Source organism: Puma concolor, chromosome C2 (genome assembly GCF_028749965.1).
Source record: "Puma concolor isolate L17-30 chromosome C2, mPumCon1.1.hap2, whole genome shotgun sequence".
In the NCBI taxonomy this organism is placed as follows: Eukaryota; Metazoa; Chordata; class Mammalia; order Carnivora; family Felidae; genus Puma; species Puma concolor.
This window is the reverse complement of record NC_141675.1, coordinates 114,298,821-114,325,832: the sequence shown is the minus strand read 5'-3', so window position 1 is coordinate 114,325,832 and position 27,012 is coordinate 114,298,821. Positions and strand designations below refer to the sequence as shown.

Genomic DNA, 27,012 nt, shown 5'->3' with positions numbered 1-27,012 from the left:
ACAGGAAACATACTCCTCTGCCTGTTGTCAGTGAAAGAAAGCACAGCTGGTTTCTAATGTAATAATAATTACAATAACTGACTTTTACTGAGTGCATACTATGGGCAGGCACTGCTGCATGTACTATCTTATTAAACTTTCCCAAAAAGAGAAGAGTGGTACTGTTATCCTCAGTTTACAGTTGAAGAAACTGAGGCCTAGGGAGATGGATTTACCCAATGGTACAAGGCCCGGAGATGAGAGCCAAGACTCAAGACTTGGTGGTCACAGCTTTATTATGCATGCTTTTAACAATGACATTAAATTACAGATTTAGTATTAGCACCAAATACTAAATTGAGCTTTAGAATGGCATACCAATGTTCTCTCATTAAAACAGGTACCAACCAACCAGTGTCTCACCTTTAAGCTTTTCCAGGCATGGACTCAAAGCAAGTGCCCTGTACTCTCCCTAACTCCAATGGCAAAGAAAAATTCTCTGTGTTCCTGTCAAAGCCCCTCATTAGATTTGACAAGAGAGTTGCCATAACATACCAACTATATTCTCCAAAAGTAATTATTTCCATACCAGCTTTTTCCACCTCAGTGATCTAGGTACTGAGAAACAAGTCCTAAAACCATTGCTTTTATTTTATTTTATTTTATTTTATTTTATTTTATTTTATTTTATTTTATTTTATTTTATTTTATTTTATCTTTTTGCTTCTAATCTCCATTTCAAGTGTGTAATAATGTAAGAGAGGTTTGTAATGTAGAATACTTACCACGTACTTTTTTTTTTTTTTTCCTCCTTGGCCTTTTTGGGCCTCAGCTAAAATTGAAACAGAAAGGGACAGAAATTATAACATTCTTTTTCAAAAATAAAGGCTATTTTCTGTCACCTAAAAGACAAGGATACGAGAGTGTATGACTTCTAGGAATGAGTGGGTATGTCCCCCTGTCAGTAGTAAAAACCTTAAAAGATGTATGTGTTGCAGACCTCAAGAAATGTTTCAGGGTCATGAAAAGAGTTTTTACTTCAGCTGATTTATATGTGCAATTTCAATAGGGTAGCCTGTTCTAGACTGCTTCCGGGGATCCACTGGTTAGGTCATGATGAAGCTGGTAACAACCTGTCAGTGTGCAATTTGGTTTGGAGGTGTGTTATCAATTTCCAAGGTATCTAATATCCCTGACTGAGCCGGCAGAATGTGGGGCAGTCTGCATCCAGCGATCATTGTGCCAATCTCTCCTACATATTAGGGTGCTGCCAGCTCTCCTCCCCAAACTGCTTCCATTTAAAACTTGCCAATACCAGCGACATCTGGGTGGCTCAGTTGTTTAAGTGTCCAACTCTTGGTTTCAGCTCAGCTCAGGATCTCAAGGTTCGTGAGTTTGAGTCCCATGTCCGTCTCTGTGCTGATGGCGTAGAGCCTCCTTGGGATTCTCTCTCTCTCTCTCTCTCTCTCTCTCTCTCTCTCTCTCTCTCTCACTGTCTTCCCCTGCCCTTCTCTCACTCTCTCTCTCTCAAAATAAATAAACTTAAAAAAAATTTAAAAATAGAAGTATAAAACTTCCCAAGAACACCCCAAAACAAGTTGAATGAGGATTCTCCCTCTTATATACTGTGCCTGGTCTTAGTTTTATTGGCATGTTAATTGAAATAAATTATTAATGAAATTTTAAGATTAAAGTAAACTATTAAAAATATCCAGTGCATGTTTGTTTTATTTATCTATTATTAAAGAAATAGTCATTGTCTTAAGAAAAAACAAATAACAACAACAACAATTGTCGAATTGTTGACATGAAGGCTTTTTGTGAAACTGTGTTTGCCACCTAAAACTTCCTCTTCCTTGTGGGAAATGTACTTCCACTTAAAAGCTGAAAGAGAAAATTCTAGTGCTTAAATAAGTGAAACAGTACATTTCAAGATAATAACACTATATAATTAATACGTAAAGCTCTTTACATTTATAGAATACTTTATCCACAATACTTTATTGAATTTTGACAAAAGTAGAGCAGTATTATTATATCATAGGAAAAGCACTGATTTGAGGGCAGAGGCCTGTATCCAATTCTTAGATGTGGCATTTTTGTTGGCCATGTTGCCCTGGACAGTTTTCATGCCTTTTCTGACCTCTATTTTCTTTGTCTAAAACTGGTAGCAACTGTTTTTATTCGTAATAAGTAAGCTGAGTACAGGATCTATGCCTTATTTATCTTTGTGTCCACAGGTCCTAGCCTAGTGGCTGACAATAAGTGCTTCATGATAAGTAAATAAGTCTGTGAGGAATTATTATCTTCCATTTACAGATACGCAGAGTGAGTTAAAAAGTTTCAGTGACCTAGCATTACACAGCGAATAAGGAAAATGCCATGGTTGGTTGTCAAACAGGATCAAATTCCCAGAATTCTGACATATGTGGTGTCCAAAAAAGAAACATTAGTCACTGTGGAGGAGAACATCCATGTGTATATAGGAAAGTAGATTCTGAGAGCCTAGACTTCAGGGTGTTCCACGGGAGAACCGTTTTATCCCCCCTCCTCCCAGCGGATTCTTACAATTAGCAACAAACACAATGATGCCATTCCTCTTGGTGGAGATAAATATAGAACATGGGTAGCACATCGTTTCCCATTTTGAAATGACAGACATTTTTTTCCTGAGTATATTCTACGATTTTAGCACAGAGACTAAATATAAAAGAAATAATATTAATTATCACTCTTATATGAGCTAAGCACTGTTGCAAGCATTTTGGATACGTTCTCTTCTTTAATCCACAACACAGTCCCATAAGATACTAAGATTATCTCCACTTTACAGGTGAGGAAATTGAGGTATGGCGAGGTAAGGTAGTTTGCCAAAAGGCCCAGAGCTCCTAAATAGCAGAGGAAGGATTTGGTCTAAGCAGTGTGACCTAAGAGCCTTGCTCTTAACCTCTATGTTTTACTGCCCCAAGATAATAAATAGAGAAATATAGGACACACAAAAAAGATCCTGATATGCACTTCCAAGTCCAACTGAGCTCAGCAAGAACACAAGGACTAGAAGAATAAACTGTGCCTCAGAGAAAGACCAAAAAATGTCTAGAAAACATATGGAAAGTAATTTCTTTTTGCTTCTATTTCTCTTATGCAACAATTTTCTATAACGTGTTCAGATAAGCATTTAACTAAATATATTTTTTTCTAAACTTGCATATGACTAGAATAAATACGCTGAATTTTCAAGGGTGGCAGAAATATTGATTCTGTGACAACTGTGTTAGCCCAGGTTCCCTAGAAAACAGAGCCCCGGAAAGGAATTCAAAATGATGAAGCTTTCTTTGGGATGTACAAAAGCAGGGCATCTAGACTAAGGAAAAATGGAAGAAGGTAAAGCAATATCACAACCTAGTGGTACTTGCTCCTGCTTTACATGGGCCACAAAAACACAGTAGTTGAGAGATGTGTCCAATAACCATGCAGAACTTCTCCAAATGGGCTGTATGGAGAAAGCATGCTTTGAAATCATTTATGGGGAAAAGGGGAGAAAGAGGGATTTCTCTGTGCAACTCCCTCCCATCTCTGGTTTCCCAGTGGCCAGTGATTGTGGAATTGTGAGTTAATTCCCCCTTGTTTCCAAGTTGAATGGACTGGCACCTTAATGACCACATGATATGCCAACTTTCACATTCAGCTGTGTGGTAGATCAAGTCCAGAAATGATGGAAGTGACAAATTCTGAGCCCATAGCTAATGGACCTGAATGAGTGGAGGTGAACTCGGCATTCCCAAGGCAAGTGCCCAGTCAGAGCTCAGGGATGGCAGCCTGGTCCAAGAGGCAGATGAGGCTAATGGAAACTGACACGTTCCTTAATGTTTGTATGACTTTTAGGAAGTCAACTTTAACTCAGATGAACAGAATCAAAAGTCAAGCCCACTAGGAATGAGCCATCTCCTTTTTAAGATACGACAACATCTAGGGTGTAGGGTATAGAGGAAGAAGAAATATACACATACACAACACACATTTATGATGTACACATATTTAGGTATATTATTTATAAAATTTCCTTCAATATCACAAAATATTCAGTACTGAATGTTATAAGCCAACTACAACCATTGGATTTTTAGATATATAATTCTGAAAAGATATGGGTATTCAGAGCCAGCATTCCATCAGTGGTAGACAAGAGCAGGCTAGTCCTAATACAGCAGGAAGAAGAATGGAAAAGCCACTAGAAAGGAGTAGAATGTTAGGCTACATCACAGGACAAAGACCAGGAAACAGGTGGGTTGTGTCAGAAGATGAAGAAAAGGGTTTTCCTGTTGGTGGGCGAGGCACAGTATCCAGAGCATTGGGTAGCAGATAATGAATGGTAGTCCAAGAAGGCAAACATTCTATGCCAAAGTTTATGGATCTCACAATCAAAAATTCTAGTATCACTTTATTCTGATGAGACCTATACACTAGATAGGAGCATGGCAAATATCTACGTATGAGAACTGGACAGGGGTTGATCTCAAATAAGCAAGCAGGACCTAATGAACAAGGAGGACACCCACAAGGCTTATTCAGTTTTGAGTCTTACACTGTGAGGGGCTCCCTGTCTAGGAGGAGTAGCAGCCCCTGAGCATAAGAAAGAGCTTAGTGTACCAGTGATAGCTAGGTATTCCTTCTTGGAGAGATTAGAGGAGTGTGGGGGCAGGGAGTCAGATTAAATGGCCAGACGAGTCTTTTAATTACTAACTTTCCTGAATTAGAATACTGTGTTCTTTCAGTAAAATGTACTAAGCACTTATATCTGATATCCAATGCGTATTTCAGACTAGCAACAAATACAAACATTGTACAATTTATTGGTTTTGATAGTCTACTCTAACATATCTCTACTTGAACATATTTCTCATGATCATGGAATATATATGTATGTGTACATAGATGTACACATTTTCATTTTAATTTAATATTACTCTATAAATTTGTCCAATAATCATTACCTACCTTCTGGACCATTGTGCAGTATGGGTTGTACTTATTTCACACTCACATTCACCTGTAATCCCTTCCTTCTTCCTTTCCACCCCCCATCAAGTGTAATGCAATCAATTCCTTAAACCATAGATGATAGAAATAATGTATACAGGTATGTAGCCATTTCCCCAAATTTATAAATTGGGTGCCAGGTTGAAAATAATGTCAGGTATCTGCATTTCTAATTTAGTGTTCTCCAAGGTAGCCTCTGACAACTGGCAAAAGTATCCTGCTCTGACAGTCTGACCCTTACACTCCAATTAAATATAAAAACAGATCTGAATCTTTTTCACCCAGTTGTACTGTCAAGGCTAGTATCACTTGACTGTCACATAGAGCTCTTTAAATCAGCCTGCCAAGAAAATATGATTGTAGTACAGATTTTAGCATTCAGAAATGTTCACTCCCCCTTTACTTACACAGATTTTAAGGGTCAAAGCTATGCATTTTTATCAGACATTTTATTATCTTTCAAACTTTGTGAAGATCAATGTATTAGAATAGAGGAAGAACTTTTTCTCCTTTACTGCTGAAGTGATTTGGTACAAGGGAAATACTAATGAGGATTTTTTTTTTTATTCCTTACTGGAAGTTCCCATTGGACAGAAGGAGAAAGTTTTATTAAAAAGATGGGTGCAATGTTTGAATTCCATAATACTTCTGGAAAGTAAGCATCTGGTCAAAGTAGATGAGCATCTAGAAAAGGGATAAAAGTGTGGAGTTTTGAATTTTCTTAGAGATATGATGCTTCCAAGTTGCAGCATGTTTCAGCAAAAATTTAAACCATAAGAACCCTGACTTATAAGTATAAAAGAGAGAAACTTTTCAAAGTAGGTTTTTTTCCATTTATTTTAAATGTAATATAGTTCTTATTATAATGGCCTAATAATTATCATTTTTAGCATTTTCTGTCCTATTATGGATACAGAAAGCTAATCACTATTTTCCTTCTCATTGTCGTCCCAACCATTGTAATCCCAATGTTTATACTTTTAGAAGGTGGCATGCAAGTCATTCTGGCTTCAACTCCCATGGGTTGACTGAATCAAATTATTTTAGAGTGAACTTCATTTAAAAGAGCGAACTATTAAAATTTCTAGGTTTTCCTCTTCGAACAAACAAACAAAAATCCTAAATAAGTAAATCCAAGTCTAATACATTTAGGCTATTATCCCCATTGTATCATCAACAACACAGGGACTCACTGTACTAAATATGTCTCATTCTCCTTAAATTAAGAAAGTTCATCTTTCTTTGCTAAGAGATATAGGCAAGGGAGGGTGGGACCATTTGAGGGTATGTGAAACTGAAAGATTGACAGCAGTGGCTGAAGTCAGGCAGAAAGCAGACAGCCCTGGGGAAGCATTGCTGACAGCAACACTAATGCACTACAACGCTGACATGCAACTTCCTCTAGATTCCAGAAAAAAGCCATTTGGGAAGAGCCTGTCAATAATGTAAAACTGGGCCAAATGGTTCTGGTTGTGGACTGCTAGCAAATGTCCACCCAAGACTAACTGGAGATGACCAAACTCATGTTTCAAATGAAAAATATAAATATAGCCTTCCTCAAATGAAAGGCAGTTTCCTGCAAATTAGAATGCTATTTTTTAAAAAGTATATTGGGTTTAACATCTCAGGTATTTTTCTACAACTAGACCTATTTTTTTTTCTTCCTGAATTCTCTGGGCTCTGCTTTAAGTTCAGTTTTGTTTACCAGCAAGATACGAGAACAAGTTTAATGCTGTGAAAGATGTTTTACTTAGAGCAATAATATGACAAGCAGAACTGAATGCATAGCAACTTGCACATTACATAAAGCTTTCCAGCCAACACTGGCTTTAAAATCACCAGTGAACTAAAAAAAAAAAAAAAAAAATATATATATATATATATATATATATATATATATATTAGATTCAAGGTATAGATGAAAAGCACCATGTCAAAAACACAATTAAATAAATTATCTCCTTTTGTGCTTAAATAATGGATGAAGCTTATGGTAAGCATAACTGCTGTTTTTGATTCCTTGAATTGCTTCAGCAACTTGACCTTGGGTTGAATTCTCTGCAGTGTAATATTGAGCCCATACGAAGTCCTTTTCCCTGAGCAAATTTGTTTTCAGAGGGGGATAAACAACTAAAAATTGATCCTATAGAATTTCATAAATGACAACAGTGAAAAACAACCTTTCTGAATGAATTTTCTTTCTTCTACCCACTTCACATATATATGTGAGAAAGCAAGAAAGAAAAAAAAAAGTTGAACACTTGTCCTTCTTCCCTGTTAGGTAAACTACTTAAACTATAAATTTCATAAATAAATCATACAAAAATTATTACGGATTAAGTGGGAGAAGGTAAAAGATTAATTGTTTTTCAACACGGAATTATTAATTTTATTTTATTTTTTTAATTTTTTTTTCAATGTTTATTTATTTTTGGGACAGAGAGAGACAGAGCATGAACAGGGGAGGGGCAGAGAGAGAGGGAGACACAGAATTGGAAACAGGCTCCAGGCTCTGAGCCATCAGCCCAGAGCCTGACGCGGGGCTCGAACTCACGGACCGCGAGATCGTGACCTGGCTGAAGTCGGACGCTTAACCAACTGCGCCACCCAGGCGCCCCCGGAATTATTAATTTTAAATATTATAAGAAATCTTTCTAATTAACAGGTCCTTAGGGGATTTGTTCTAATATATAAATGTAAAATGTATGTAAACAATGCTTCGACAGCACATGAGAGTCCTTGAGAAGAGAATTTTCCAAAATTAGTGTTTGGGACTATTCCTCCTTTAACTTTGTTTACATGATTGATTGAATTCTCCATTTAGACATGTTAAACAGAGTAAATGTCATCGCATTCTTCTCTGGAATAAGGCAACTATCTAATCAGAGGAATTGAAATAAGTGTTTTTAATGTATTAAAATGTGCTGTCATGTGTGACTATTACAGAATTATTAAATAATGTTACTAACTCTCTAGACATGGCAAGATTTTCCTGCTTCTACTCTTCCCTGTATTTGTCCCCTAAGCCCCCATCAGCAATCCACAATGCAGCCAACGTGATCTAAAAAAGCAGTAAAATCCTTGGTTTTATCACCCTATTGCTTGAAGCTTTTCAGTGGTTTTCCACTGCCATGAGAAAAGGTCCAAATTCTTTAAATGCATTAGGAAGCCCTTCATGATTCTGCTTGCTGCTTGCTTCTCTAGCCTCTGTCTCTCCCCACTCCCTCACCTCACACTCTATTCTCAATTGCAACTTCTGTCAGTACCTCTAAATCTGTTATGATTTCTCTTTTGTACCTGTTCTTTCTACCTAGACCAGTCTTTCCTACTCCATCCCTGATCTCCTTTCTCACACTTCTTTTATTGGTCTAACTCCAATCTTCCCTAAGGTCCAAGCCTAGACATCATTTTCTTTTAGAAGCATTTTCTGACCTCCCCTACCATGGCATCTATCACATTTCATAGCATCACTTATTATGTATCATTATCATCCATTAAACAATAAATACTGTCACGATCTTATGCTGTTTCCAATATTCCTATAACTGACATTAACTGAGTACCTATTATGCTCAGACTCATTTCTAAGCTCTGAGAAAACAGAAAAGAACCAAGCAAACAAAATCCCTGCCTGAGGGAACTTATATTCTATACACACAACAAACATTTATTAGCAAGAACAGAGTGAAAGAAAACAAAACAGTAGAGAACAAAAGGAAAAGAACAAATCGAGAAGAAGGTACAAAGTGAAATAAGAAAGAGCCAGGAAACCTTCAAAGCATAGAAATACAGGTTGATCTCTTAAAAGACCCCACCCCACTATTAGATAGGCCCTCTTTTATTTAAAACTTTGCCATTGACTTGTGATATTTGAAGATGGTATAGTTTCTTTCTTCATTCTACCTGCAGCCAAATACATCCAGATTCTGTCATTTGGCATTCCAGAGATGTCCTCCAGAGCCCTCTGCTGTCCACAATGAACAAGGCGTCAGAACCCAAGTGGTATACTTAAGCCTGAGCAAAACAAGCTGGAAGCTTATTTTACAAGCATTGCTTCTCCAAAATTTATTCACTGGGAAAATCTTCTATAAAACTGTGAATATGTTATGCAAGTAAAATTAGACCTTTCAACCTGCTTGGTATGATACATGATCGCACACACTGCAGGTGATTCTGCAAGAAATAAAAGTAATTTAATTTTTTTATTAGACATTTAGTAGAAAAGGTCAAAAAAGAGATTTAGGATCCCTGTCATCCCTTTATACTTAAAAAATTAAAAGACCTTATTTACACCACTTTTTACCACATGATTCAGATCTTTCAGCCACAACAAAATTAGAGTGAAAACAAACAAAAAAAATCGATCAAACCAATTGTATATAATTTTGCATGAAGAAATAGTGACATATGCATAGCAAATTATAAAATGCTGTGCCTGTGAACTCTGTTCTCTCTGAAGAGATGTCCTGGCCTCTTTGTCTTACTAGTCAAACTCCTACTTTCCTTTTAAACTCTACCTAAAACTTACCTCTGTTATGTCACCTTTCTGCTTCTCCTCATAGCCATCCCAAACAGCTGACCCTCCTTTTTTGCTGTCAAATGAATCTAGTACGGACTTCTGTTAGAGCCCTTACCCCCTGTGCTTCCATTATTTGTTTATGTCGGTGTGTCTCCTACTGTAAAATGATCTCCCTGAGGACAAGGAGAATGTCTTTGTGACTCAAGCACCTGGCATGTGAGATGTGTTTAAAACAAACAAACAAAAAATGACCAAAGAATAAGAGAATGAGTGAATGAGTAAGTGAAAGCCACCAGTGACCTTCCGTGCCTTTCTGGGTGAGGCTCTCTATGAACTGAAAATTCAGATTGGGAAATTTTCCTTTCATCTTTTCCTTATCATTAACCAAGTTCATAATGATGACTAAGAAGGAACTAAAAAAGCAAAATTTGAATTCCACTTATACAGTATGGTTCTGAGACTGTACTTTTCATTTTACATCATTTGCCTAATTCATCTCATCCAGTCATCCCCTCAGCCAATAATCATTAAATTCTATTATAATCATAGCACCATGCTAAATACTCTAAAGTAGATTACAAAGAAGAATAAAAGACTCTCCAAGATTTTTATATCCTTTCTGAGAAAACATTACATCCACATTTTAAAGAGCCAGATAATAGTACATAGAAGGTATGTAACACAGACAGTGGGTGTTACAGGCAGGCTCTTATGAGGAGCAAAATAGGAACTAAAGAAAAAGTTGACAAGACAACATTTCATGTTGGAATAATGGAATGAACAAAGGGTTGACTGTGTAGATTTCCTCAACTAAAATGCTGAGGGTGTAAGAAATCTATATAAATTGTGGCAAATTGTAATCAGTCTATCGCAGAGTTAAAACTTATTCAGGGGGCGCCTGGGTGGCGCAGTCGGTTAAGCGTCTGACTTCAGCCAGGTCACGATCTCGCGGTCCGTGAGTTCGAGCCCCGCGTCAGGCTCTGGGCTGATGACTCGGAGCCTGGAGCCGGTTTCCGATTCTGTGTCTCCCTCTCTCTCTGCCCCTCCCCTGTTCATGCTCTGTCTCTCTCTGTCTCAAAAATAAATAAACGTTGAAAAAAAAAATTAAAAAAAAAAAACTTATTCAGAATACTAGCATTTTAATAATTCTTTCAGCCAAAGTCTGCTTTCTAGATAGATTTATTTGTACAAGCATTTTTTGGTATTTCCAGCTCCAGGTACTTCCAGACTTTTCTCAAGTTCTTACCCACCTTTGAATATAAGTCCCCCAGCCCCATCCTTTCCATAAAGTAATGCTTCCTCAGTCTTTCGGAAGATTTTGCCCTCACTTGTGCAGTGTTTGGTTCCAAACAGACTGCCTCTAAAGATGTCATCATGTCATCTTGTCTCCCCGCCTTGGCTTACACTCAGAGCTAGCCTTTCTGACAATGGGTAATTTGAGGTCACAGCGCCACTCTGATCTGATGTATCACAACACTTCATGCGACAGCTGTAAGAGAAGACCTGCTTCTCATATATGTTCAGTCAGAACACTGTGGGTCTGTCAGGAAGACTCTGATTTAATGTATAAAGTGCCTGTGGGCATAATAATGATGCAGGAAGCAACGGAGCTCAGCACTAACCCTTTTTGTCTACGTTTCCTTACACAGAAGTGGAGGTTGTTCCTTCTAACTAGACTATCAGCGTATTAACTCTAACTAGAGTTTTAGCATATTAACAAATCATAGAATATTAAACCTTCACTGGAGCTGCAAGATCACACAGTCCAACCCCCTCAATTGACAGAGAATCTGTAACTTGTCCAAGATCACACAATGAATTAGTGGGGGGAAAAAAGAGGGATCAGAAGTCATACATTCGGCTCCACTGTCACTTTCTCTTCCTATGTTGCACATTCTGCTTCCAAAGTAAGCACCCCTTACTTATGAGGGTCACTACTGTGTATGCTCTAGAGTCCTATACACTTTCTCTGTCCTTTTTGAATAGGGTTTTCAAATAGGGTTAGCAAATAATACTAGTATAAAAATAAACATATTTCATTTTATGCAGTCTCTTTTCCTAATGACAGGATATGAATTTTTCCCCAAATAAATAGCATTGGATCATGGATGGCATAAGCACTAATTACTGCTTGTCATTAGTATTATTCTCACAGGGCAACCTGATAAGAAAGCAAAGTATACATTAATTTGAGGCCATTCAGATAAAAATGCTTTGTAGACACTTGTGTTATAAACATGAAGAATTGTATTATTTTACATATTATATTAGCATTTAATGTATAAATATCCCAATATTAATGGTCAAAAATAATCTTTTACTCCCCCTTATGATTTATGCAGTACACTTTTTAGACCTATTACTTCTGTGTTAATATCCATAGATCTTTGCCATAAAACTATATGTGAGAAGCTTAAGAAACTTTGTCAAAATACACTGGGGAGGTAGCAGAGTGGGAATTAGTCTTCTGTACAGCTTGATTAAAAGGAAAAATAAAAGGAGAGGGATGGAAAGAAAAGATATAGACTACTACTCTCCAGCAAGAGTAGGGATAGGATTTTTAACTCTGTTAGTATCCACTATCCCCTTGGGACCTTACCATACGGTATATTCCCAAAGCCATAATGAACGATAGGTTGTGTTGAAAAAAATTACCTATACTGTCAATGGTATTTAAGTTATCTACACTCAGACACAATGGCAATTCTCATAATAAAGCATGTGTTTAATTCTAGCACATTACAGTAACATTGTGTCCTACTTTATCTGCCTTATAGGATGGCATAGAAAATCTAATTTAACAGATGTCCCCCATAACAGTGTTATTCACTTAATGATGTAGCACCTATGTTCTCATCGAAAGAGAGTACTGAGAAATAGGTGCCAGTGAATTATTTTCAGGAGCAATTTAGGAGGAAGCAGGTGAAAAGGATTCTAATTTCTGAGGCTTTGAATAGCACAATAAGCACTGTTTTATTATGGGAACAAAAAAATTAGCATTCACTGAGCTGTTTATGCATTTAGACAACGAATAAAAATGTAGTGTAGTTCCAGGTAGATAATGTGGGGAAAAGGAGAACGAGAACGTCTTTCTATAGTTAGGATTTTTTTTTTTACAGAGTAGAAAACAAAGCTGGTGAGTTAGCTATTCATGTTTATTTGAAATCATTTCTCATCTGGTCCTATTCTTTATGAAAAATATGGTTTAAGTAAATTTCAAAAGTAGATCATCGTTCTTTTCATAATCAGAAGAGGGAGGTCGGGTTGAAGTTCAAGTGAGAGAGGGGGACAGCAATGCCTACAGAAGCCAGGAGGATAATGGAAATGAGGCAAGTGCATCTGAGGAAGGCTTAGTGAGATGGTGGAGTGGAATGGTCGTGCTCTGAAGTGGCAACACCCTGTCTAAAGGCATTTAGAGACAATAGGGGGAAAAAGAAAACAAAAACAAAATTTAGCCACAGAAAACCTAACTGCAAGCCCATTTCAGCTCAAGGCCAAACAGTTGGTCACCTTTAGATTCAGTAAAATCCAAGACCTTGAGACCTCAGCGAATACCCACACAAAGGCCCTTGGCACAGGGAGTGAAAGCCTGGCACAAGAAACACTGTTAGGAAGTCTTTGTCTTATGTAAAGTATGAAAATAGTTGTTTCATGTTTATGGCCTAAAACAATGCTATTTACTATAAATTTCTGCAGCACTTATCATTCTATAAAAATTGGCTATTAAGAACCAGTCAGTGCCTTAATTTTTAAAATACCATGCAAAAAAAGGTCTTCTGCTTACAGCAAGAGTGTCTCAACCTGGCATGTATAAATCACATGATACTGATGCAAAATCGTGTGTATGTGTGTGTGTGTGATTCCATGTGTGCATTTGTGAAGACGAAAGGTTTGTATCTTAACCATTGTGTCACAACCCACAAAGAGAAGAGAAATACTCAGCAAAAGGCAAGAAATCCAGAAAGTATGATCAGGAAGATCCAGCTGTAGGCAGAAATCTGGCTGCCAACATTTAACCACAGAATTATACCCATGAAAGAATAAGATGAATGAGAGATGTCTCAGTTTTGGAAGGACACCAGTCGTGCAGTGGCAGGAAGGTAGGCATAGACAGAACTCCCTGGACCAAGATAGACAGATTTCCTCAAACTGGACAAGGCATGTCTGAATCACAATGACTGAGTCAGAGCTTGTCTACCAACAATTTATGTGTTGCCTCTGGCTCCTAAAAGCTTTTGTTTGAGAAGCTCACCCTTGAGCCTAGCACTGCAGGTGGTGGGCTGGTGACTCCAGATGAGAGAACTGGGATGCTGACATGGGCTGCAGTTACCATGCAGGTCCAAAAAAAGAGACTTTTAAGTACCTAAATTAAGGAGACAAACGTGTCCCAAGTGCCTACTATATGTTGGGTGCTTCGTGTGTACTATCTCATTTAATCTACTTCATAAATGTTATCTAGAAACCAAAATGTAAGTAGATCTCTCCTTTGTGACTACAGATGAATTCATTCCATTATAGCCCTCAGTCTTCAAGGAAGGACAAATATTATCCCCATATTTCAGAAAAAGATAAAGCTCCACACAACAGCAGAGTTGCCACAGGTCAGTAAACCTCAATGAAGGAGGGAAGTATACATCACTCCGTGAGGGTGTGGGATGTAGTTTTTAGAAATTTCACAATATAATGTAGCTGTACACAATATCATTTATTGGTTGGGGAATACAAACTAGAAAGAGATGTTCAGAGATAGAGTCACTTCTCAAGATCAGTAATTCTTAAGAGAAAGGAGAATATCCCCCAAGTGAGGATTTTCTGTAAACTAGTGTGTGAGAGATCTTTCTGCAATTTGCTATGACTTCCCAGGACACCATATTGAATTAAAGCAGAAGACCCCAGAATGCCGATTCCTCCACCATTATTCCCCAAACCAGACCACCTTTGCCACAGATAATCCCACTGACAAGACATTTTAATGTAAAATGATCTTTCAGTAAACAAATTAATGCCCCTTTCATCTGACATCAGTAATCATTCGCATAATGAGTTTTCCAAATAACCAGTGGTTGCTCATTAAGAGTATTTTAACCCATTAAAAGTAAAAAACAAAAAGGGAAAAAAGTCAGTGTCCTATTTTCATACCTTTCTAATATGTACTTTCATACTGTTACCTTCTTAAACTAAAAATGATTAAGTTATTTAAACTCTTCCGTATGAGTTAGGATGATCACTGTGACCATTAATTATCGGCCTGGGATGTGACTCAAGAGTGTGTTTGTCTCCTGTACTGTGTGTCATCAGGCTATCTGTTTATGTGGACTAGGTACCAACTCATACGGCCTGTCTACTTACAATTTAACAGTAGCCAAGAAACTGTAGGCAAATCATTAAAACGCACTGTAATTTACGAGTTTATGCTCATTAATTCAAATCCCCTCATTTTGCAGATCTGAAATATAAGACTCAGAGTTAAGACTTGCCCGAAGTCACACAATGGACTGTAGAAGAGTTTCATCTCACTTAGAATGTGCAGCCCATAAAGAGAAATACTTAAAATTGTTGTTGGAAATTTCTTAATCTGTAAGCATTGTATATATGTTTTAATTCTGACACTCATTGAAGTGTGCGTACTACAGAGATAGATTAAGAAAATTAAAAAAAAAAAAAAACATCTGCAGGCTGGTCGTTGTCTATTCTAACCATTTGCCTTTAAGATAACCATCAAATCCAGTGAATGAGAAATGGAGAGAGTCTTAAGTATTCTTGTTTCTCAGTAGAAGTTTTCTATTTGGTTTCAGTATTAAGCCTTTGTAACCTCACTATATTTCAATTGATTGTCTCCTCCACTGAAGATTAGAGGATTGGGTTCTAAACCTCAGATGTTAAATACAGTTATAATGCAATTCCTCTCAGGAGGTATGGGGTTTACAGGTATACAAGGTTACTGGTTGCCTCTTCAGCACTTTTCCTGCTATAACCCCTCTTTAGACACTAAGCTCTGAATATGACTTTTAAAGCAGAGAAAAGGTTTGCTAACAACCCTTTCCATAGTGAACCAGATCCGGTTTGCTTACTTCTTGTTTCTCCTTTGTTCCCTAAGTGATTAAGCTTGCTGGATAAGGCAGGTACTAGGAAATAAGAAGTCTTTTGAGTTACATTCAATCATTTTGATTAGCATCACCGGTAACTTTTTTCCCCCTCATAAACATATGGTAAAGCAATATGTAATGTTCCAATGATTGTGATTTCAAATCTAAAGTACTATTTGTTCATTCCTGAAACCTGAAACAAACATCTGGTGGTTAATGCTTTGAGAAAAAAGTAACATAGTGCATTACCTCTATGATTCAAGATCATGGGCAAAAATAAGTAGCTGGGATTAAACCACAAATGTTTGTTGGTCCACTCAATTAAAAAAAAAAAAAAAGGTGGAGGGGGAGAACTAAGCTTCTGTGTGTCCTCTAAAGTAGGAAAGGGGATAGAGTCCATGTGCTACTCTTAAGGACCTCTTCCTTTCAGCTGTATCTTGCACTTAGAGATCAACTATATTCAGTCTGTATCCAGCCACTAGAAAAAAAAAAAGATCTGAATGCTTCCTTATCTCCATCCCATATATGCTCAGAATTACTGAAATTTGTGCATACTGTCAGGTTCATGTTACCATGTGTTTTTATTAATTAGAATTATATCTCCTACATTAAAACTTCTGTGATGATATTTCATCTTTCAGATTTATTCTAGCTCACACTTCCCATTTCAAGATGACATTTGGAATAGAATTTGAAATAAAGATTTGCTGTCCATTTTGCAATGTTGTTTATCTTAGATAAACATTTTTGGTTTTTCATAGGGGTAGCGTATTGGTCTGCTAGGGATGCCATAACAAAATACCAGGGACTGGATGGCTCAAGCAACAAAAACTTATTTTTCACAGTTCTGGAGGCTGGACATCCAAAATCTAAGTGTTGGCAGGTGTGGCTTCTCCTGAGGTCTCTCTCCTTGACCTGTAGATGGACAAATTCTTGCTGTGTCCTCCGATGGCCTTTCCCCTGTGCCTGCACACATCTGGCATCTCTTCATCTTCTTATAAGGACAGCAATCATACTGAAGTAGGGCCCGCCCTTACGACCTCATTGAACTTTGATTACCTCTTAACAGGCCCTATCACCAAATACAGTCACATTGGGGTTTAGGGCTTCAAAATGTGAACTTTGAGGAAACACAATTCAGTTCATAACAGATAGCAATGCTATTAATCAAGCATTCTGTAATATCTTCTCCTTGAGGAAAAAAAACAAACTCTTAGGAAAGGGATAAAGTTATCATTTATATGTGATATCAGCTTATGCAAAATATAAATTTATATGTGATTCACTTACATGAGATGTCATTTATAAGTTAATGCACCTAGGAGTGTCTGGGTGGCTCAGTTGGTTGGGCATCCTACTTCAGCTCAGGTCATGATCTTACAGTTTGTGGGTTTGAGCTTCACATTGGGCTCTATGCTGATAGCTCAGATCCTAGAGCCTGCTTCAGATTCTGTGTCTCCCTCTCTCTCTGACCCTCCCCAGCTCATACTCTGTCTCTTTCTGTTTCAAATATAAATAAACATTAAAAATAATAATAGTAAGTGAATGCACCTAAAATAACCGTTAACTACTTTTTTTTATTGGCCTGTCTTAATAGAACTCACAAAGATTTAGTAGGGCCAGCAGATTTCTATGTATTTTTTGCCAGAAAGACAAAGAAAGATCCAGAATGAGAAATGTCAAATGAGACTGCTGCTCTTGCATCTGTTCTGAAGTTAGCTCTACAGATTTGGTCTTTATTCTCTGGAAATGTGGCTTCATATTCGAAACAAGCCTGAGCCTGACTTAAGTGGCTTTGAAATTCAGAGCCATGAGACCCAGGGACTTTAGCCACAAACATGCCATAAAACAAAGGCTGCTGGAGTGCTGGTGCACAAATACAACTCAGAGTGTCCTTGGTCCCCTCATGAAGTACAGACTGCAAGGTGTTTTTTCAGAATACTATTTTATGTGTTGGATCATTTACAGTACTTCCATTTCTGAATTTTTTTTTAATGTTCTGTGGTAGGGTTGCACAGTTTAGTAAATAAATATATAGGATACCCAGTCCAATTTGAATTGCAGATAAACCATTTTTTTTTTTTTAGTATAAATGTCTCATGAAATACTTGGACATAGCTACACACACACACACACACACACACACACACACACAATGTATTCCTTTATGGGGACATGCTTAGACTAAGAAAAGAAGAAAGAAAAAGTATTTGTTATTTACCTGATATCCAGATGTAACAGTGGGGCCTATATTTTATCTGGCAACTCTACTTTGGGTTTAGAAATGAATCCTCCTCTTAAAACTCGCTTCCTCTGCCCATCACCCTCTTCAACTACTGTCACCAACTTTGTAAATTTAATTTCCTGGCCTTCATTTGGAAAGGCCAGTAAAATTAGTTTGGTCCAACTTTTTCCCCATGCTGAAGTATTTACATCTTTATATTGATACCCCATAATACTACTATGATAACATTAGTAGACATTATGTATTTAATAATGTTGAGAGGAATCTCTAAATCTCTAAACCCTGGGCTCAGTCTGCTCACCTGTAAAATCAGGGGATTGAATTCAAGGTATTATCCCCAAGGTTCCTTCAACATTTCCTTGCTACAGGTCTTTAAAATGAGGATTCCGTTAATGCTCTCATTTGCCTTGTAAACCTAATTATTCCCCTCTCGGATGAATCTCTTTTCGAGTAAGTGCTTAGATTACTAAAAAAAAAAAAAAAAAAGTAGTGTTTAGATTACTCGATTCATGGCTTCACCTTTAAAAATGTTCGACCTAACTTCCTCAAGGGCCAATGAATGCACCCACTATTGCCTCCCACCCCCACTCACCCTAACATCAGACTCTGAACGCAGTGGGGGATCAGATGATGTGATCCTGGAAATGCTGATAATGATGAAACAATTCCATCGAGGTGCGTTCTGACTTAAAAATCTATGTTGCCAGCAGAAGCCATCTCCGCGGTCTGGGCGCAGCTCGTTCTCTTCCGCCATCTAGTGGCGTCGAGGGCGCCCTCCTCCGCTCAGCTTGCTGTTTCGCGCTGCAAAGATTTCAGATTGTAACTCAAACGGATGAATTGTTTTATTCTTGTCATTACAGTAAAAAGGGATTTATAGAGTGTTTCGAGAGATAAAATGTAATAAATGTTGATAAAAAAATAAGTATAACACATTAGTCGACTTTAATACCTGAACAATATAGATTAAATTCATGCAATTTTATCTCTTTAACATGTTCAAATGTTAACTTGAACACCGAAGAACAAGAATATAAACTAGCCTAAAGTATCATAAAGAAAGATAATCCTTCTCAGGTGCTCTTGTATGATGTTAAAGGATTTCTTAATTTGAAGTAAATATAATCATAGATAAAAAGGAAAGAGAAAGTTCTGATAAACATTGAATTACAGAGAATGTCTCCGTTCTGTATTTAACTGTTTATCTTCAATTAAGTTAGAACGTATTATCATTATTATTTATACATGTAATAGTGTTTAATGAATGCTGAACGATATTTGGTGTTAACGTTCTATAATCCAGAACTTTCTTCAAATGGCATGATAGTGAGTTTAATTGTGTGAATCTAAAGTGAAAATAAATTTCTCTAATGAATGAAATAAAGTATTTCTGAAGTGTGACTTATTTCCCATTAAAGTTGTTTTCACTGAATAATTATTATAGGAAAGATATTTCTGACATTTAACATTATTCTGGTTCTCTTACTTTTATTTAAAATGCCAATGCTATCATGCAGTATTTAGATCTTTCTAACAAAATCTATTTAATTGGACTGCCACTTGGTTTTTTAATATACTTGTGAGCCAGCTGAGAAATCTCCAATTTGTTTTCCAGGGTGGGAAAATTCCGATAAGGTGGACAGCCCCAGAAGCTATTGCCTATAGAAAGTTCTCCTCGGCAAGTGACGCATGGAGCTATGGCATTGTCATGTGGGAGGTCATGTCCTACGGAGAGAGACCTTATTGGGAAATGTCTAATCAAGATGTAAGTGCCCCAATAGTTAAACTTATTTTTTAAGTATAAACACATTAGCCCTGAGGAGCAAATATGCTTTTGCCCTCAGATTAGCCTTTATCTTCCTGAGAGCTGTTCAGGGTCTGTGGCTGAGTTTGAGAAGCTAAGTAACCTTTCACTCTGAGCTGTCCTGGGTGTCATAGGGACCAGCTGATGGGCTTTGTCATGTGAGTACCTGGTCCACATATTACATCTGAGACTTCTACATTCATTGCTTTAATGCAGTATGACTGCGCTAATGCAACTGTCTTGATCTACAAGTAACAAAAAACAAAGAATAATGTTTACCTTTCCTTTCTTCCTTAAGGCAGTACAATGCACCACTGTAAAGAGGAAATTAATTTAAACTAGATATTTTAGAAGAAAAAGAGCAAATTCTTTCAGGCAGAGTATTATCAATATGACATTTGCTATTGTTCTTTTGAGATATGTGACCCTTTATGCAATTTCTTTTGTTTCTGTTTGACCTATAAAGATTACCTGGGTGATTAATAATATTATACAACAGGAGAGTTCTCTGTGACCTCCTAAGAGATAAAAACAGTAATCAGAGAATGTAAGTACCCTGACAATGCAAATAAGTGTACTGTCAGAACTGAAAATATATGTTAATTTCACACGTTTCAATCTCAGAACTTGGACTTTGTCCACTCACTTGCCAAAGTATCTAATGGTTTCTGAAACAATACTAATGGAAAATCACCTCTAATGTGATCCTGAATGTTCACAGGTTTAAAAAAAAAAGAGGAAAAAAAAAAAAAAACACCATGTAACTGTAGAAAATCTCTAAACACACTCAGAGTAAAACAGTTTTCACATCTCTTTTGTTTTTTCTAGCCAATTGCTTGGGCAGTCCCTCCGTACATCAGACCCCATTACTCCATCCCAAACTCAAGTTGTCCAAGTATCTAAAGGACTCACCCAGCAACAAAGAAAGTTTTAATACCAGGAATAGAGAAAACTTAGTTTTGATTAGCTCACCATGGCTATTGTTTCTCCCTGCCATAGAGTGTTACTTTTGAAGCTGAGTCCTGCTCAGTCCTATGGGAGCCTACCAACTCTGTGAAGAATGCCAGGTCTAGAAACCTACATGGCAGCAGGTTGGAGGTCATACACACTGTTAAGTCATTGTCCTCCAAAGCACATCATGAAAACAGCCCATGTGACTAGGTCCTGCAGAACATCTGCCCTGAGGTATAGAGTGTGCCATAACAAGCAACATCTGCTCTACTCCCAAAACTTAGACTTTGGGATCCAGGCCAGGCTACAGTCTACTATTCTTCTGGGAATTTTATTCAAAGGATGTCATTGCTCTTCTCTGCTGCTGGACCTTGTTTGGAGCAACTTGTGACCTCCTCCCCAGTTCTTCTTAAAATTGAATATCAAGGACACCTGGGTGTCTCAGTCAGTTAAGAGTCTGACTTCAGCTCCGGTCATGATCTCCCAGTTCATGAGTTTGAGCCCTACGTCAGGCTGTCTGCTGTCAGCATAGAGCCTGCTTTGGATCCTCTGTCTCCGTCTCTCTCTGCCCTTCCCCTGCTTTTTCTCTCTCTCTCTTTCAAAATAAATAAATAAACTTTAAAAAAAATGAATCTCTGAAGCAGAAATTTGCCCCCTATGATCCCCAAAGGAAATCATTTTTTTAACCTGTTATCCAAGGTAATGGAAGCCCTGGATTCAGTCACCATAGTTCCTACTCTACTCTAAGCCCAAAATAATGCTTGCCTACTTGTCCTACTTTCTCATGACTAAAATAGGCCATTCAAACAAATCTCTAGAATAAAAAAATCCTTTCCCGATGAATTACAGTCTTCACTGAACAGAAGAGCCCTCACTTCAAGTACCCTCTTTCATTAGTACCCCATTTAACCCTTAACCAGTCCCCCTAGCATGCTTCAAACAAAAACTGCTGAACTGATAGGGCTCCAAACATTACAAATAATGTATTCTCACTGGTAAAAAGTTCTTGAGCATTCACAGCTGACATACGTATATTTGTTTGCACATTATGTACCAGTAATATATTCATTTATTCATTTAAAAACATTTATTGGGTGTTTTCTTTGTTCTAGGAACTAGAAATAGAACAGGGAACAAATGTTATACCTGGAAGGGACCAAAAAGATTATCTAGTCCAACCCAAGTCCAACTTGCTTATGAAACTGAGGCATACAGAAGCAACATGATTTCCTTAGAATCCTATAGTAAGTGACTTAATGGTAATATTAGAACACATGCTCATAAACTTCTAGAATAAGTCATGGGCAAGGAAAAGAGAAGAAGAAATAACTGCTTCTTTTCTTGGTGGTTTGGTTTACAGTCCAAAGAGCTCCCCATGTAGGGTTGGTGATGTCTTGCCTCATGGAACTTACATTCCAGCAGAAGGGAGATACACTGTAAACAAAGTACATAAGTAAAAGATATAGTATCTAACATGATAACCACTGTTTCTGGGGAAAAACATGAAAAGAGGATAAAAAATTCTAGGGCACTGATTTTGAATACAACATGTATATTGCCACATACATTCATAGAAGTCATTTCTATGTGTTCATAAAAGTCATAATTAGCCATTCTTATTAAATATTTATAAATAATCTTTATTATATCAGATGAGATAAATAAACATAAAGAGACGTTCCATTATTTTTCCTGCCCCCGGGTTATCATCTAACGGCTGAAGTGCACTGTGCCACCAATTTAGTAACCATATCTATTATGTAGACCATAATTTAACCATGAAAGTCACTTAATTTTCAAAGTGCCTCAGCTTCATGACCAATAAATATAATAAAAAGACTGGGTTAGATTGTTAATATCCCTTTCAGCGATAATAAGTTATGATTTTCATAATCTCTGAAGAAATTATCATACTTGTCTCAGCAAAAGAATGATTCCAATTGTTCTTTTCTGAGGTTTCGGACATTCCTGAAACTCTGTGGGGTGCCAAGAATGAGATAGGACTTCCACAGAACAGAGTAGATATAAATTTAAGATACCATACCACAAAACAGATTTTTTAGGAGAGTAGCCTCTGAGGGGAAAATGTCCAAATAAGTAATTTCCAACATAGACTACCATGTAAACCGTTCTTAATTGTTGCCCAGAGAGTTCCAAACTCTGTTGTCAACCCTTCCCTTCCTGGAGCTGGCCCAATAGCTTCCCCAGCCATTCTGGCCATGTGTATTGATTACCTGTGGCCAAGATGACCATTTAGAGAATGATTCTGTCTATTAAACCTCATTTGGCCACAAAGAGTATATCTGGAACCAGGAGAAGCTGCTGCAGCCAGTAATAGACTCCTGACATTAAGGCCATTCTCCTTTGTTCACGATTGCCAATGCCCAGAGCACAAGGCTGAACCTGAATGTTCCCTTCACCCAGAGCTTGGCTGCTTTTTGAGGACCAGATAGGAACTAAGCGGGCAATTTTCAAAGTCTTTGAGTGGCTACCAAAGAGTATTCAAGCAAGAATCTAAAAATAGGAGGACAAGAAGTTGTGGGTGGGGGAAGGATTCAAACTCTTGAGGTCCTCAGATCAATACAAGACCAGGGGAAAGCGGTAAGAGCTAAAATCCTTTATGTATCTTGTGACTATTTTTTGCTGCTGCTGTAAAGATTTGAAATTCTGTTTAGCATAACATATTGGAAGTCAGCATATCTGTGACAGATCCTATAACCAGGATTTCTGTTTGGAAGCAGAAATAGCTTAATCAAAACTTCCCCACCTGCTCCTCTCCAAATACTGGTTGGTTATTCTCTATTTGTTCTGCATTTCTCATTCGTTTGGTCAAAGTATAGTCTTATGTTTGCCAAGGTGCATTTTAAATAAAGAAAGTAATATTTTAGACAATAAAAATCCAACTATGTTCTGTTTGAATATTTTATGTTTTTACTACATTTTGGTTAGTTTAACTAAGCTATGGGCTTAGTTAAATACGGAATATTAACATGTTTTACAATTTTAAATGAGTTTAGGAAATTTCAGATCATTTTTATAAAATAGTCCCTCTATTCTGTAGACCCTGGAAAATTTTATTACAATGAGCAATTCTGAGTTTGTAGAATCTGTTTTACTGAATAATATAATGAGTTTCCCAAAGGTCAGTGGTACTGTACATTAGGGAAAGGAACTGAGAAAAAACAGAGTATACAAGATTAGTCCATAAAAGGCCTAACAAACATTACAGCAGGTGCCATCTGCTTAGCTATTCAGTAGTTACTTATTAAACATGTGCCAGTCACTGGGCCCAGGTGTGCATGTGGTATGGGGATGGAGAACTAGAAAACCCAGTTCCTGCTCTCAAGGAGGCCACTATGTAGATGAGGAAGTGAAGTTCTGACATTTGTAAATCTCAGCCCTGTCCCCAAATAGAATGTGCGTTCCTCAAGTGTAGTCATCATACTGCCTTCTTTTTTATTAGAAACAACACTGTGTGAATGGAACGGTTTTCTTTTTTTTTTAATATACCAAAAAAGTATGCATACTCTATTTTTCAGCATTCTTTTGATTTTAAATGACAAAAACTCAACCCAAATTAACTTAAGTAAAAAAAAAAAAAAATTTTTTTTCATTCATGAGACTAAGAAGGTTTAATGGTGCTGAATCCCAAGGACCGTGCAGGATTTTTAATGCTTCCCTAGGTCAACGGACCTCATTTTCTCCTACCGAAAGGTCCTCTTTCTTGTATTCTTTACACTCTGGGGCTCAGGACTCCTCAGCAGAATGAAACATTTTTCCTCTGTGAAAATTCATACACCAATCCCAGAGACGACTCTGGTTGGCTCTGTCAGGGTCCTGCCCAAACCTGAGCCAAAACCATGCCAAGGAAATTGATGCTGTGATTGGCCAAGCTAGCTTTATGTACCAGCCCGTGCCTTTAGAGGTGGGTGGAGCACTGTGATTGGAAATTTCCACATAATCACACCCAGTGAGAGAGGAGGTCCCCAAAGGAAAGTAGTTGTACCTCCAGAGATAGACTGTTGTGTCCTTTTTGGTATACATAGTTTTCAAAAGCAACTTTGTTTATTGTAGTATCAAAGGGCACTAAAACATTAACATAGTGCATCATTGTATTCTAGTGAGGGAGCTGGTATATTGGCAAGATCATGAGAGCTTTGGAGCAAGGTTCTTCAACCTCAGAACTGTTGACATACTGACTGTTGGGCTGAGTAGTTCTTTGTTGTGGGGACTGCCTTGTGCATTGTAGGATGTTTTGCAGTGTCCTCAGCCTCTACTCACCAGATGTCAGTACCATCTTCCCAGACATGATAACCAAAAATGTCTCCAGTCAGAGATGGGGCACACAAATCACAGCCAGTGAAGAATCACTGTTTTAGTCTGGAAAGATCTGGGTTCAAATGCAAGCTCCACAGTTCACTGGCTGTGTTATCTTAGGAAAGTGGTTTAAGCTTTTTGAGATACTGTCTGTAACAGTATTCAGAATACTCAACTGCGGGATTCAAAAGAATTAGAGATAATGTCTGTAAAACACCAGGTACATAGAAGGTATTTAATTAATCAAATGTAATAAACATAGCTTGCATTTCTGAGAAAGTATTTTAGATTATGGCTCATTTAATCTTGAAAATAACTATCTAAAATAAATCCTATTATTACTCCCATTTCTAGGTGAGATAACTAAAGCTTTCTAGAAAGTTTAAATAACCTACCCAAGGTTACTAGCGTTGGTAGAACTGAAGTTCAAGCCCCCTGCTTACTCCAAAGTGCATGGGTTTTTTTTTTTTTTATGTTTATTTATTTATTTTGAGAGGGAGAGCATGTACACAAGAAAGCAGGGGAGGGGCAGAGAGAGGGAGAGAGAGAATCCCAAGCATGTTCCATGCTGTCAGCGCAGAGCCCAACACAGGGCTCAATCTCATGAACTGTGATGAGGTGGTGACCTGAGCTGAAATCAAGTTGGACACCCAACTGACTGAGCCACCAAGTTGCCCCCAAGCTATACTGTGCAAGTCTAATTTTCAAAGAAATCTCTATACCACAGAAGTTCTACATAACGAAATCAAAGCATCTTTAATTATGTATGCCACTCTGTCATACAAGAAGTGTTTTCATTGTTTTCTGTTAGCAAAAGAATGCAGATTGACTCACTGTTGTTTGGAACTATAAATCTTTTCTGCAGTGTTCTGGGTTTTGATATTAAAAATTTATGAAATGTACCATTTTTATAGCATTTCTCAAAAATATATACAGCAGTAGCTTAAAATCAAATTCTAATGATGGACAAATTTAGCCTACTAGCAGAAACGTGTCACAGGTACATTGAAGGTGCACAGCTCCTTACTGTTTTCTAGCTTTTTTTTTATGATACTGCTGGATAATTTTTATGTTATTTTCATTCAAGTTCAAAATAATTGTTTAGTATACAGTGGAAGTACAATGTAATGCTAGGAGCTATGCAGGTTCCGAAGATGACAGACACCAAGGGCACTGCAGTTCTCCCAACACTTACACTGTGTAATGTGCTTAACAGAAGAAAATGGAAGCAAAACATGAACAGCAGGAAACATTAAATAACCAAATCCCCACAGAGCTAATATGTAGGGAGGAGAACTAATGCCACATAAATGAGAGGCGACTTGGCTCAAACTAATGATCTGAACACAAGACCAGAGTCTTGGGTCGGGTTTGGTTTTGTTTTTAGTTTTTCCCTTGACATAATGCCGTATAAAAAAAAAAAAAAAAAAAAAAAGTCTCCTTGAAGCAATTTGAAACCCTAATGTCTCCTGGGTATGGTATCATTTAGGCATATGCTACTAAGCTAGTTCAGTTTCCCAAACAGATAGCCAGTATCAGGGATCATCTCATTTGAAAGCTTACAAGGAAACATAACGCTGTCTCAGTCTTTCTGTGGGGTTTTATTCCCTTCAGTTTTCAAAAGTTTTTACGTAATAATGAGTTTTGCTTTAGATTGCTTTCGGAAACTTACCTGAAGAAACAAAATTGGAGTTTATCTTCAGGGTTTTCCTTTTATAGGTGATATGGTTGAAAAGAACCTTTTGACCTTGTCTGAATTGATTCCTTTTTTCAAAATTTATGAAGGAAGAAAATAACCTTTTACCATATTTCTTGTTTGTCCTCATAATTCTATAACCTTTTCAATTATAAATCAGTGTTTCAGCCAAGAATGGTGGATGTGTAGAATCCACTTACCTAGAAATGCAGTATGGTTTTATGAGTCGGAGAGTCCAGTCATTTCCAATTTTTGTCTCTGATTAGATTTTCCAAACTCTTCTTTATTACGTAATGGTTCTTGTGTAATGATCTGTGGAAGATACAGGAAATTGCTAAAGGCCCATTCCCATTATTTCAACTTTTCCATATTACCGAG

At 37.4% G+C, this 27,012-nt stretch overlaps 1 protein-coding gene and 1 long non-coding RNA gene across 5 annotated transcripts in view; one reads left to right on the top strand and one right to left on the bottom strand.

Annotated features, from left to right (window-relative positions):
• The window catches only part of EPHA6 (EPH receptor A6), an 889,565-nt gene that overhangs the window by 836,851 nt on the left and 25,702 nt on the right, over positions 1-27,012 (top strand). For all 4 annotated transcript variants that reach the window (XM_025913797.2, XM_086675668.1, XM_086675669.1 and 1 more), the window contains one exon: positions 19,482-19,631. In XM_025913797.2, the coding sequence (XP_025769582.2) occupies positions 19,482-19,631 (150 nt within the window). The remainder of the gene's footprint in view (positions 1-19,481; positions 19,632-27,012) is intronic.
• Positions 1,778-18,667, bottom strand: LOC147577499 (uncharacterized). Its single transcript, XR_015255834.1, has 3 exons — positions 18,462-18,667; positions 18,171-18,335; positions 1,778-1,863 (listed from the first exon to the last, which is right to left on the bottom strand). It is a non-coding gene; the product is annotated as an uncharacterized LOC147577499 (long non-coding RNA).